The sequence below is a fragment of the Capra hircus genome, chromosome 18 (genome assembly GCF_001704415.2).
Source record: "Capra hircus breed San Clemente chromosome 18, ASM170441v1, whole genome shotgun sequence".
Lineage (NCBI taxonomy): Eukaryota > Metazoa > Chordata > Mammalia > Artiodactyla > Bovidae > Capra > Capra hircus.
Genome location: NC_030825.1, coordinates 66296832 through 66309904, shown reverse-complemented (window position 1 = coordinate 66309904; position 13073 = coordinate 66296832). Strand labels below are relative to the sequence as shown.

The following is a 13073-nucleotide window of genomic DNA, read 5'->3' as shown; positions in this document are numbered from 1 at the left end:
CGAAGCCCCTGGCAGTCTCAACTTTCCGCCTATGAAGCCAGATCCCGATCTTTTCCAGGAGAGCCCCCCAGGTGGCGCAGCCAAACCCGCCGCCAACCCTGATCCTGTCAGATCACGAGCCTGTTTTGCTGTCAGGGGTCGGGGAAGGGTGGGAACGGCTCCCACTCCGGGGAGAGACTCAGGACGTTTCACAAAAGATGCGGATGGGGTCTCCCCTCAACCGTAGCTCAGACCGTAGCTCCCACGCAGCTCAGACCACCCGGCTCCGCGTAGGGGGTCCAGATGTGAGGGGGTCCAGATGTGAGGTCGAAGCGTCGCCGGCCCCTCACCTGGACAGTTCCCGGGAAAGCCTCCGTCCCGGCCCACAGGGAGACCGCCACCCGGGCCACAGGGCTTTGACACAGCCTCCGGGACTCCGCGATCTCGGGTGGGCGCCCGCTTCCTTGGCTGGTGTCGCCGCGGGAACTACGTTACCCACAATGCCAGATGCCTGGCCCAAGGCATGTAGCCAATGAACTCTCGGAATCAGCGCGTTTCCGCGAGCCGAGGATCTGGGCGGGACTTCCGGCGCCTCCTTGGCCGCAGTACGGTGGCTGCTCAGGGTACAGCTGCGCTCGGAGTCCTTTTGGAGCGTGGACGGAGCCTGGGGGTGAACAGAGCGAGGAGCCTCTAGAGGAGAGGTTGTCCCCAACAGCCCAGCGGCGAGTCTGCAGGGCTGCGGCGGTAGATGATAACTGTACACAAATTCCTTCTCTGTTGCCTGTGACTTAAAACCCCGCTGCTCTCAGACTCCGATGGCGGCCGCCACGCTGAGGGACCCGCCTCAGGTAAACGCTCGACCTCCGGGCCCTCACCGTCCTCACCCCACCAGACACTAAAGCCCTGAGTGCGGAGCGCCTACTCGCGTGCCCTCAACCCGGACCCTCGAGTCCAGGATGGTGAAGCGGTCATGGATGGGGCCCTGTGTTTTACAGACAGTGTGATGACGCATGGGAGAGGGTGACAGGCGGAGGGACAGGTTTATGTAAATTCGCGGAGAATCATTCCCGTTTGGAATGGGAAGGGGAGGAGTTTTCCTCTCAGGACGCTGGAGGGGTGTGAATACAAGAGGCACACGGTGTGAGTTAGGCTTTTCAAGTTTTCCAGAAGTTGCTCAGGTTTTGAACAGACTGGAAGGGGGATGAAAATACCGAAGTACAGGGAGGTTGACTCTTTATCCAAGATCACACAGTTGTAAGAGAACTGAGGTCTCAGAGATAATGAGATGCTCATTATACTCAGAGTTAATGAAGTTTGGGGCTAGACAGAAGTAGAGGGAGGCCTGAGCCTACTGAGCTTGCCATGGTTACATACCTGTAATGACCTCCCTCTTCCCACAGACTCCCATGAGGACAGAAGTGCTTAGGGACTCTTCAAAGGTGAGCAGAGGATGTTCCAGGCCCTCAGTGGTCCTGACCCCACCCTTTGTCTCTGAGATTCTTCCAGTCCATGGAACTGGGCACCCTGAAGAAACCCAAAGCCCACATTTGGTTATCTCTGGGAGACACAATTCAGGACTCCAGGGGAATTACCTGACAAGAGGGTGGATGTCCTAATGCCAGGCTCAGAGTTTAGATGGTGTCTCCCTGCCCAAGGTGGGGACACGGAAGAGGTTAGCAGGGGATGGATGTCTGGGTGAAGGAACTTGGAATCCTAGGAGAGAAATTGATCATGGAATGATCTGTCCCCATCATGGCAGGGCTGTGTGACCTTTGAGGACGTGGCCATTTACTTCTCACAGGAGGAGTGGGGGCTCCTTGATGAAGCTCAGAGACATCTGTACCACAAGGTGATGCTAGAGAACTTTGCACTTACAGCCTCGATGGGTAAGGCCCTCACCCCAGTGTACTGATCTGTGTCGTACTTTCTGTCCCCCAGAGGCAGCTCTGCTCTTTCCATAGTCAGACCATGGGCTCTGCTTACTTCCCCACTTTCTTGGCATATGTGGTGTGGGTGCCAGCACTGAGCTGAGTGCACTGCCCCAAGTAGGTCTAAGTCTGTTGCCCAAGCTTGCAGGTGAGGATCTGGGGTGTGGGAATTTGGCAGTCAGCCTAAAACAAGGCATCTTACCTTGTTTACCTCACCCTGGCACGATGAATGTCCCAGGTGTCATGACACCTGGTGTCCCAAGTCCTGATTCATTAATTTTAACAATATGCATATAATATTTGACAAAATGTATATATGTATAGTTTTTAGTGATGTTATATATGAGGTCCTGATGGATGGAATCACAGCATTCAGTTCAGTTCAGTTCAGTTCAGTTCTGTCACTCAGTCGTGTCCGACTCTTTGTGACCCCATGAATCACAGCACGCCAGGCCTCCCTATCCATCACCAACTCCCAGAGTTCACTCAAACTCATGTCCATCGAGTTGGTGATGCCATCCAGCCATCTCATCCTCTGTCGACCCCTTCTCCTCCTGCTCCCAATCCCTCCCAGCATCAGGGTCTTTTCCAATTAGTCAGCTCTTCACATGAAGTGGCCAAAGTATTGGAGTTTCAGCTTCAGCATCAGTCCTTCCGGTGAACACCCAGGACTGATCTCCTTTAGGATGGACTCGTAGGATCTCCTTTAAGTCCAAGGGAGTCTCAAGAGTCTTCTCCAACACCACAGTTCAAAAGCATCAATTCTTCGATGCTCAGCTTTCTTCACAGTCCAAATCTCACATCCATACATGACTACTGGAAAAACCATAGCCTTGGTTAGATAGATCTTTGTTGGAAAAGTAATATCTATGCTTTTCAATATACTATCTAGGTTGGTCATAACTTTCCTTCCAAGGAGTAAGCGTCTTTTAATTTCATGGCTGCAATCACCATCTGCAGTGATTTTGGAGCCCCCAAAAATAAAGTCTGACACTGTTTCCACTGTTTCCCGATCTATTTGCCATGAAGTGATGTGACCAGATGCCATGATCTTCGTTTTCTGAATGTTGAACTTTAAACCAACTTTTTCACTGTCCTCTTTCACTTTCATCAAGTGGCTTTTTGGTTCCTCTTCACTTTCTACCATAAGGATAGTGTCATCTGCATATCTGAGATTATTGATATTTCTCCTGGCAATCTCGATTCCAGCTTGTGCTTCTTCCAGCCCAGCGTTTCTCATGATGTACTCTGCATGTAAGTTAAATAAGCAGGGTAACAATATACAGCCTTAATGTACTCCTTTTCCTATTTGGAACCAGTCTGTTGTTCCATGTCCAGTTCTAACTGTTGCTTCCTGACCTGCATATAGGTTTCTCAAGAGGCAGGTCAGGTGGTCTGGTATTCCCATCTCTTTCAGAATTTTCCACACTTTATTGTGATCCACACAGTCAAAGGCTTTGGCATAGTCAATAAAGCAGAAATAGAGGTTTTTCTGGAACTCTCTTGCTTTTTCCATGATCCAGCGGATGTTGACAATTTGATCTCTGATTCCTCTGCCTTTTCTAAAACCAGCTTGAACATCTGGAATTTCACGGTTCATGTACTGCTGAAGCCTGGCTTGGAGAATTTTGAGCATTACTTTACTAGCATGTGAGATGAGTGCAATTGTGCAGTATTTTGAGCATTCTTTGGCATTGCCTTTCTTTGGGATTGGGATGAAAACTGACCTTTTCCAGTCTTGTGGCCACGGGTTCTAGTAATCCAACATGAAGCACCTTTTCTTTCTTCCTTGCTTGCTTTCTTGTTGCACCTCTAGTTGCTGCGAGTTGGAGTTACTCTCTAGTTATAGTGGATGGGCATTTCCTTGTGGTGGCTTCTCTTGTTATGGAGCGCAGGCTCTAGGGCATGCGTGCTTCAGTTGTTGTGGCACGTGGGCTCTCCAGTTGTGGCACACAGGCTCAGTGGTTGTCATGCACAGGCTTAGTTTCCCAGTGGCATGTGGGATCTTAGTTCCAGGACCAGGGATTGACCCCACATCCCCTGCATTGCAAGGCAGATTCAAATGAGTATTGATGTGTTCCCTCCTCGTCAGTGTTTTTTTGGTGTTTTTTTTTTTTTTTTGAGCATTGGTATTAAACGTAATGTTTCCACTTTCATTTATAATTTTGAGTCCTCTCTTTTTTTTTTAATTACTCTAGAAGTTTTGTCTATTTTATCTTTTCAAAAAAACTCTTAGTTTTCATCTTTTCTATTGTCTTTCTAGTCTCTATTTTATTTATATCCACTTTAATCTTTATCATTTCCCTCCTGCTAACACTGAGTTTAGTTTGTTCTTTTTTTAATCTTTGAAGTGTGAAGGTAGGGTTTTTTAAAAAAGATTTTTCTTGGTGTATGTATCTGTTAAAACCTTCCCTTTTAGAACTACTTTTGCTGAGTCCCATAAGTTTTTATCATATTTTGGTCAGAAAAGAGATTTGATATGATTTCAATTTTCTTAAATTGGTTAAGACTTGTTTTATAGCCTGCTCTATAATCTGGGGGGTTATCCTTGCATTCTTGAGTAGTGTGTATTTTGCTTCTGGTTGATGAAATGTTCTGTATATGTCTGTTAGGTCTATTTGATTTATAGTGTTTAAGTCCAGTGTTTCTCTAGCCATGAAAGTTTTTTAAGATATCTAAATGTCATATTATACAGAAAGATAAAAACAAAACATGATGAATACTCTCCTATCATAATCAGCATAATTCACAAATATTTCTCTTCTTTCAGTTTGTTTGCATGAAACAGAGACTAAAGAGACATCTTCTGAGCAAAACCTTTCTCTAGAAGCTTTGTCACAGATCAGGACTCCAAAGGTAGGTCCAGTCACCGAGAATGCTCACCCCTGTGAGAAATGTGTCCCAATCCTGAAAGACATTTTGTACCCTGCTGATCTACCAGGGCAGAAACCATACTTTCCTAGGGCATCTGCAAACCTAAAACAGCTTCAGAAGTATTTCAGTACAGAGAAAAGTGACGTGGATAAGGCAGCATTTGTAAAGAGCTGCATAGTCCAGGTGTCAGGGAATCCCTTCACCTGTAGGAAGGTTGGAATGGACTTACCAGGTACATTGGGTCTCCTCCAGCACCAGATCACTTCCAATGGTAAGAAACCCAACAAAATCACCAAGTTTGGGGAGACTTTTAATGGTAGAAAAAGTCATTACAAGTTGCGTGAATGTGGGAAAGCTACCAGCCACAAACACAATCTTGTTTACCACCCAAGAGTCTCTGCTAGAAAAAGAGTTTATGAGTTTAGCAAATATGGGAAAGCCATGCACTGTAAGTACTCACTTGTTCAGCTCCAGAGAGTCCACACTGGAGAAAGGTCTTATGACTGCAGTGAATGTGGAAAATCTTTTAGGCAACGAGCCACTCTCATTATACACCAGAGAGTTCACACTGGAGAAAGGCCTTATAAATGTGGTGAGTGTGGAAAGTCCTTTAGTCAGTGCTCCAATCTTATTGAACACTGCAGAATTCACAGTGGAGAGAGACCTTTTGAGTGTGAGGAATGTGGGAAAGCCTTTGGGTGCAAATCCAATCTTATTCGGCACCAGAGAACCCACACTGGAGAAAAGCCTTATGAGTGCAGCGAATGTGGGAAATTCTTTAGACAAAGCTTCACCTTGGTTCAACATCGGAGAATTCACACCACAGCAAGGCCTTATGTTTGTGTCCAGTGTGGGAAATCGTTTAGCCAAAGAGCCACTCTCATTCGACACCAGCGAGTTCACACTACTGAAAGGCCTTATGAGTGTGGGGAATGTGGGAAAGCTTTTGGATCCAAATCCAAACTTGAGCGACACAACAGAAGTCACACTGGAGAAAAGCCTTATGAGTGTGCTGAATGTGGAAAATCTTTCAGACAGAGTTACAGCCTCGTTGAACACCAGCGTATTCACAGTAGAGCAAGGCCTTTTGAGTGTGGCCAGTGTGGGAAGTCCTTTAGCAGAAGAGCCATCTTCACCAAACACCAGAGAATTCATACTGGAGAAAGGCCTTATAAATGTGGCGAATGTGGGAAGTCCTTTAGTCGAAGCACAAGCCTTATTCAGCACTGCAGTATTCACACTGGAGCCAGGCCTTATGAATGTGGGCAGTGTGGGAAATCCTTTAGGCAAAAGTCTGTTCTCATTCAACACCAGGTAGTTCACACTGGAGAAAGGCCTTACGAATGCAGTAAATGTGGCAAATCCTTTAGCCAACGTTCCAGCCTCAATCTCCACCGGAAATTTCACACTGTGGAGCGGCCCCATGAATGCAGGAAATATGGGAAATCCTTTACTCCAAACAGCTAACATTGTTTAGCAGCAAGAAATCCACACTTTGAGAAAGACCTTAGACCTGAAGGAATGTGCTCTCCTTGTTCATTATAACAGCACTAGACAGCTTTTGTAAGGGAGCCATCTGCCTGAAATTGAACCTCATACTTGCAAACATCTAATGACTTGAAATTCCCAGTGAGTTCCAGGTGTCTGTGAGGCTTACAGGAGCTACATTCCATGTTCTAAACTCCCCAGGGCTGTCATCAGAGTTACATCACTGCCAGTTTCTCTGGTAGAACCCATCTCACCTCTTCCTTGCACAGTATTTCATCGGTCACCCTGATATGCTGACACAAGGCTGATGTCTGTGTGCCCTGATGTTCCCTGGAGGAAATCCTGAGTAGTATGTGCCCTTACATTTTCCTATTTCAATCGATTACGTATGAATCTGACCTTCAAATTCGTTGGTTTCACTTGATCCTTCTGGTTGGTTTTCCTGCCTCCAGGTCACCAGCTTGGAATTGCCCCCTATTGCTCTGGTTTGTGCAGCAATAAAGGTCTTATTGTTTAATCTACCTTTAATCTTGGGGTTGTATTCACTGTGGGGGTTGGTGGAAAACAGAATTGGCCTGTTTGTTTGAAAGGATGGACAGCTTTCATGGGTCCTCAGCTTTATGTGCCTCAGCAGGGACAATATAATGATAGGAGAGTATAATTTTCATTCCAGTTTTAACCTAATTTGAATTCCTCCTCAAGGTCTCTTAGGAACTAAAGCAGTGTTTTGTTTAGTTCCTAAATGTGTGACCTTGAATATATGACCTAATGTGTGACCAATAGGTTCCCCCTGGGGCTTCCTAGGTGGCGCAGTGGTGAAGAACCTGCCTGTCAATGCAGGAGACTCAAGAGATGGAGGTTCAATCCCTGGACTGGGAAGATCCCCTGAAGTAGGAAATGGCAACCCACTCCAGTATTCTTGCCTGGGAAATCCCGTGGACAGAAGAGCCTGGCGGGCTATAGCCCATGGTGTCACAAAGAGTCAGACACAACTGAGTGACTAGGCAACACAGCACATGTAGGTTACCCTGAGGAAGGATCACTTGCTCCAGCAAGCTCCAGGGCCTTTGGGAATGCCATGAATTTGTTTTCATATTCCCAGAGGGTATCCCTTAATGCTCAGCGCTGTTGAGGGGAAGCTTTCCACCAGGTTCTACAAAGGAGCCAAATGTCTTGAAGTTCATAATTCTGTGGACTAGTATCCCTCCTCAGACATCAGGATCCAGGTTTCATCCTTAATTGGTACTGAAATTCTGTTGTTGAGTCACTAGATCATGCCCCACTCTTTTGCGAACCCATGGATTGTAGCCTGCCAGGCCCCTCTGCCCATGGGATTTCCCTGGCAAGAATATTGGGTTCCCCATTTCCCCCTCCAGGGGATCCTCCCGGCCCAGGAATTGAACCTGAGTCAGATATGTCTCCTGCATTGTCAGACAGATTCTTTACCGCTGAGCCACCAGGGAACCCCCTGAAATTCTGGGTGTGATTCATAGTCAGTGGAGGAGCCTGCATCAAATTAAATGGAATGTACCTCTTCTCATGTGCATCCATAAATCTTCCAGTGACTATGGCTGTGTGGAATCACAGCCCTTCCAGAGCTGTGTATCTCCTGTACCTGAATTTATTGTTGGCAAAGTAATCTAAAGGTTTTGTGAATCCCCATTGTCTTTCTGGGCTGGCCACCTCCAGGTCATTGCTGTACACACAGGGAAATGAGGACAGAGAATGGAGATCTGTTGTCCAGGGATGTGGCTTTTGTGGTCCATCCAGTGGTCCTGTTGTCCCAGACTGGAACAGCCTCTTGCTTGCCAGTATTTCCTGCACTGGTTCAGGGCTACCCTTCTCCAAGAATGGAAAAAAATAGGGTGGAGTTAGTATTGAGTTGGGAGAAGGCAATGGCAACCCGCTCCAGTACTCTTGCCTGGAAAATCCCATGGACGGAGGAGCCTGGTAGGCTGCAATCCATGGGGTCGCTAAGAGTCAGGCATGACTGAGCGACTTCACTTTCACTTTTCCCTTTCATGCATTGGAGAAGGAAATGGCAACCCACTTCAGTGTTCTTGCCTGGAGAATCCCAGGAACGGCGAAGCCTGGTGGGCTGCCATCTATGGAGTTGCACAGAGTCAGACACGACTGAAGCAGCTTAGCAGCAGCAGTATTGAGGTGTTAAACCTTCTGGTTTCCAGAAAGAGTGGGAAGTCCAGGTGGGGTTTTTTTGGTTTTGTTTTTTTTTAATTTTGAACCATTTTAAAAAGAAATTTTATTGAGGCATAGTTGACATACAGTATACATATTTAAGGTGTATAGTTTGAAATTCTTTGCTATAATATAAAGTCATAAAACCATCAGAATCACGATGATGAACACAACCTTGATTTATCTTATGTCCTTTTACAGTCTCTCATTGTCCTTCCCAAGCCTATAGGGGGCCACTACCTTCAACAATAGCTTAGTTTGCATTGTCTAGGATTTATGTTTTTCCATCTATCTGCTAATGTGCAGTTGGGTTGTTTCCAGTTTGGTGTTGTTAGAAATAAAGTTCCAATGAACAAAAGCATACAGTTCTTTTATGAATATGTGTTTTAGTTCTCTTGTGCCAGTACTTCAGAATATGTGAGTTGCAAACTGCCAAATTGTGATCTAAACTGGTTGGATCCTTCTGTGTTCCCATCAACAGAGAGCTCCTGTTCTTCCCCATCCTGCTGATACTCAGTATTGTCAGTCTTTAATTTCAGCTGTCTTGGTGGGGTGTAATGGCATCTCACTGTAGTTTTTTAACTGTAGTTCTCTGATATTTCATGATGTCAAGCACTTTTTTCCTGTTTATTTGCCACTTGTATATCTTCTTTAATGACTATTAATACCAGTTGCTTATTTTGAAATGGATGTTGACTGATGTTTTCCTTTTTATTAATAAATAAAAGACATTTGTTGAACAAAGATGTGTTGGAACTTCATTTACTGTTCCGCAGTGATGTGTCATCTCTACTAAAAGGAAATACTGTTTTTGATGCTATGAGAATGAGAGAGTCAATTCCTAGGCAGATTGATAAGAAGTTCAGCGTCCCCAAGGAGGAAAAAGGGGTCTGGGGCTCTTGAAGTGAAGATTCGATTCAGTTCAATTCAGTTCAGTCGCTCAGTCGTGTCCGATTCTTTGCGACCCCATGAATTGCAGCACACCAGGCCTCCCTGTCCATCCAGAGTTCACTCAGACTCACGTCCATCGAGTCGGTGATGCCATCCAGCCATCTCATCCTCGGTCGTCCCCTTCTCCTGCCCCCAGTGCCTCCCAGCATGTCTTTTCAATGAGTCAACTCTTCGCATGAGGTGGCCAAAGTACTGGAGTTTCAGCTTTAGCATCAGTCCTTCCAAAGAAATATCAGGGCTGATCTGCATAATGGACTGGTTGGATCTCCTTGCAGTCCACGGGACTCTCAAGAATCTTCTCAAATGCCACAGTTCAAAAGCATCAATTCTTTGGCGCTCAGCTTTCTTCACAGTCCAACTCTCACATCCATACTTGACTGCAGGAAAAACCATAGTCTTGACTAGACAGACCTTAGTCGGCAGAGTAATGTCCGGAATTCTCAAGGAGGAGTTTTTTTCCTCTGCAGTCCTTAGTCTTAGTTAATTACACAACTCAGTTTAAACTCTGTACTAGGGATTATACAACAACAGGGTATCGGGCTGGAGGACAGTTTTTCCTTCCTGAAAACCTTCTGACTAATCCTGATATCTTAGAATGTATATTATGGGAGTGGGTCTGAAGGATCTTTCTATTGGTACATTATAATCTTGTTATCCTAAAATGTAAATTGTGGGAGTAGGTCTGGTAAAATTTTCACAAACTTGATATATTCTTTTGATTCATTGTAATAATTAACTAAAAGGTATATAACTCCATTGCTAACACTAGCAAGGGGTACTCTTTCTGCCCCCTTCTGATGTCTATGTCAGAAGCTTTCTCTATTCCTTTTATACTTTAATAAAACTCTATTACACAAAAGCTCTGAGCAATCAAGCCTCGTCTCTGGCCCTGGATTGAATTCTTCTCTTCTGGAGGCCAAGAATCCTGGCGTCTTTTCGTGGGTCAGCAACAACATTTCAAGAATATTTTCTGAAAGTTTTGGTGCTATTTACAGTTAACACTCCCACAATGCTTATACTTTCAAGCATTATCTACCTTCTTAACATATTCTCTCTCACTTTCATAAGTCTATCCATTCAGTCAAATAAAAATGACCCATTTTGTAGGATTTGCCGGTTTCTCTGGTGTATGTATCCTCATCCTGGCGCATTTCAAGTTGGCAAAAGGATGCCACTAAACACGGATTCGGGGAGAGCGTGCAGTAGCGCGGCGTTGCGCCTCTGCGGCGCTGATGCAGCGCTCACAACGTCCAGAGTATACAGGAGCAAAACAGTGAGATAATTTGGAAGAGACAATTCTTGAGGATTTCCTGCATTTACTGTTTAAAATAACTATCGAAGTAACACAATAGTCTTCTAATAAATTCTGTATATTTAAAGTGAACGATTTGTGTTCTGATACATGGTTAAGAACGAGAAACCAAAAGTTTCCTCTGCCTTTTTTAGGCAGCCACAGTCATCCTGTCCCGTTGGCCTGGGGAATGAAAGCTGAGGCGCCAGACCTCAGAACGGACCAGGGATCCCAGCCTGCCGTGGCCTTTGCATGGCTCACTCTTCCCCAGAGCAGGTTGGGCATCACTGAACCTGTAAATCCCTCATCTGGAGCAGGTGGTGGAGGGGGCCTGAGCAGAGCCCAGTCTGACATTCCAGATCAGGGGCTGGGTGTGTGCTGTGGGAACTGAGGCCTCCTGGGACCCGCCCCAGCTTGTCATCTCAGTTTAATTTTCTAGCGGGAACCCCTCCCCCGACCTCACCTTCCTAGTAATTGCTGTAATTTATCGACAATCCTAGTATTGCTTGTGCCGGAAGAGAGGGGATGAGGGTCTGCTTCCACCGTTCGCACAGAATTAGGACTAAAATCAGAAATAGGGGTGGGGGTGCATTCCTTCTGAGACCAAGGCTTAAGCCGTCGGAGTCACTTACCTGTGACCCCGCGTTGTTCTGGCTCTCTGCCCTGAGAAAAAGGCGCCGCACCCAATCCCGCCCACCCCAGCGGGGCGCAGGGGCGCGCCTTGAATATGTGTGAGAGTCCCTGGCCTTTGCACTTTGCACCGCCCAGCCTGCCCGGTGCTGCACCCTCCGCGGGGACAGTCCCCGGAACACTTCCATCTGTCCCCACTTAGACAGGATGTCCGGATTTGGAAATGTACGTCAGCAGGTTTCACGGCGTTCCTTGAAGTCTTAAAAAGTAAAAGTGAAAGTTGATCAGTCTTGCACGACTGTTTGCGACCCCATGGAGTGTAACCTGCCAGACTCCTCTGTCCACGGAATTCTCCAGGCCAGAATCCTGGAGTGGGTAGCCTTTCCCTTCTCCCGGGAATCTTCCCAACCCAGGGATCGAATCCAAGTTTCCTCATTGCAGGCAGATTCTTTGCCAGCTGAGCCACCAGGGAAGCCCAAGAATACTGGAGTGGGTGGCCTATCCCTTCTCCAGCGGATCTTCCCGACCCAGGAGTCGAACACAAGTCTCCGACATTGCAGGTGGATTCTTTACCAGCTGAGCTACCGTCCTGTCTTGAGAGCGGTCAATTTCAGGGTTTCACGGTATCCTAACAACTCCGTTGCTTAAACGTTCGCATGACGGGGAAGCGGCAAGGAGGCCGCAGAAATGCCGGGACCCGCCCGCCACCCTTCTATCGCCACAAAGGTTCCGTGAGGTAGGGGCTCATTCATAAAACGCTGTTATAAACAGAGGCGGCGGCGACTGGTTCTTGCCAACCGCGCGGCGAGCGGACCCGCCGCGGGCCGCCCCCCGGCTCCGCCCCCGAATCCCTCCGGCCTGTCTCCACGTGGCGTCCTCCCGCGTCACCTGCGCCGGCCGGACCAGAGCAGTCTCTCCTGATGCCACTCCCTGGCCCTCCCACTCCCCTTCCACCGCGGCCTCTCCAGACCACGCTCAGGAAGGCTGGGCTAGCGGGGCCCGCAGCTTGGGGGTCACTCCTTCACGGGGGAGGGAGGCTGCTCGGGGCGCTGGACGTGCTGGAAGCGCGCGCACTGCGGTCCCGGTGAGAACTGTCCCTTCCTCGCGCCGGCTCTTTCTGAGCGCTTCGGCCCTTGGCTCGGTGGCTCGTGTCCAACGAGAGCCGAGCAAACCCGTGCCAAACGGACTCCTCACTGGAGGCCGGCTCCCCGAGGGGACAGCAGAAAGCGGTCGTCCTCCCTCCGCCGGGCCCCCGAGCAGGCGGGAGGGGCAGGTGTGTGAAGTTCATTGATAAAAAGCGAGTTCCTTCAGGTGACTCTAGGGGGCTCCTGCGACAGTGCAGAAGTCGGGTGTGCTTACAAACAACCCCTGCGACTATTACTCCCTCAGTATCCCTGGCTCGAAAGGGGGTCCGATGACTCAGCTGGTAAAGAGTCTGCCTGCGGATGCAGGAGACACAGAGGAAGTTTCCATCCGTGCGTCGGTAAGATGCACTGGAAGAGAAAATGGCAACCCACTCCAGTATTCTTGCCTGGAGCACCCCATGGACAGAGGAGCCTGACCGGCTACAGTCCATGGGGACCAGCACCTGGGGGTTGGGGGGCATGCTAACCAGAAGAGTGGGGGTCCCCTAGATGAGTGCTATTACTGGGGATCAGGGCAGTGTACACAGGCAACAGTCATGAGGATATTTCATTGGTGGGTTGGAATATCACTAGGTCACAGGGGAGGATAAG

General features: G+C 47.8%; 1 protein-coding gene across 3 annotated transcripts; it reads left to right on the top strand.

The window, feature by feature from the left end:
• Positions 552–10702, top strand: LOC102179804 (zinc finger protein 416). 3 transcript variants are annotated; one of them, XM_018063432.1, is made up of 5 exons: positions 552–827; positions 1380–1418; positions 1739–1865; positions 4678–4763; positions 10524–10702. In XM_018063432.1, exons 1-5 carry the CDS (start codon positions 795–797, stop codon positions 10620–10622), a joined length of 384 nt encoding a protein of 127 aa, XP_017918921.1. In that variant the 5' UTR covers positions 552–794; the 3' UTR covers positions 10623–10702. The 3 variants fall into 3 exon arrangements, with proteins under 3 accessions (XP_017918921.1, XP_017918922.1, XP_017918920.1); XM_018063433.1 differs by lacking the exon at positions 10524–10702 and adding an exon at positions 6471–8264 and having other exon boundaries at positions 563–827; XM_018063431.1 differs by lacking the exon at positions 10524–10702 and having other exon boundaries at positions 567–827; positions 4678–8264.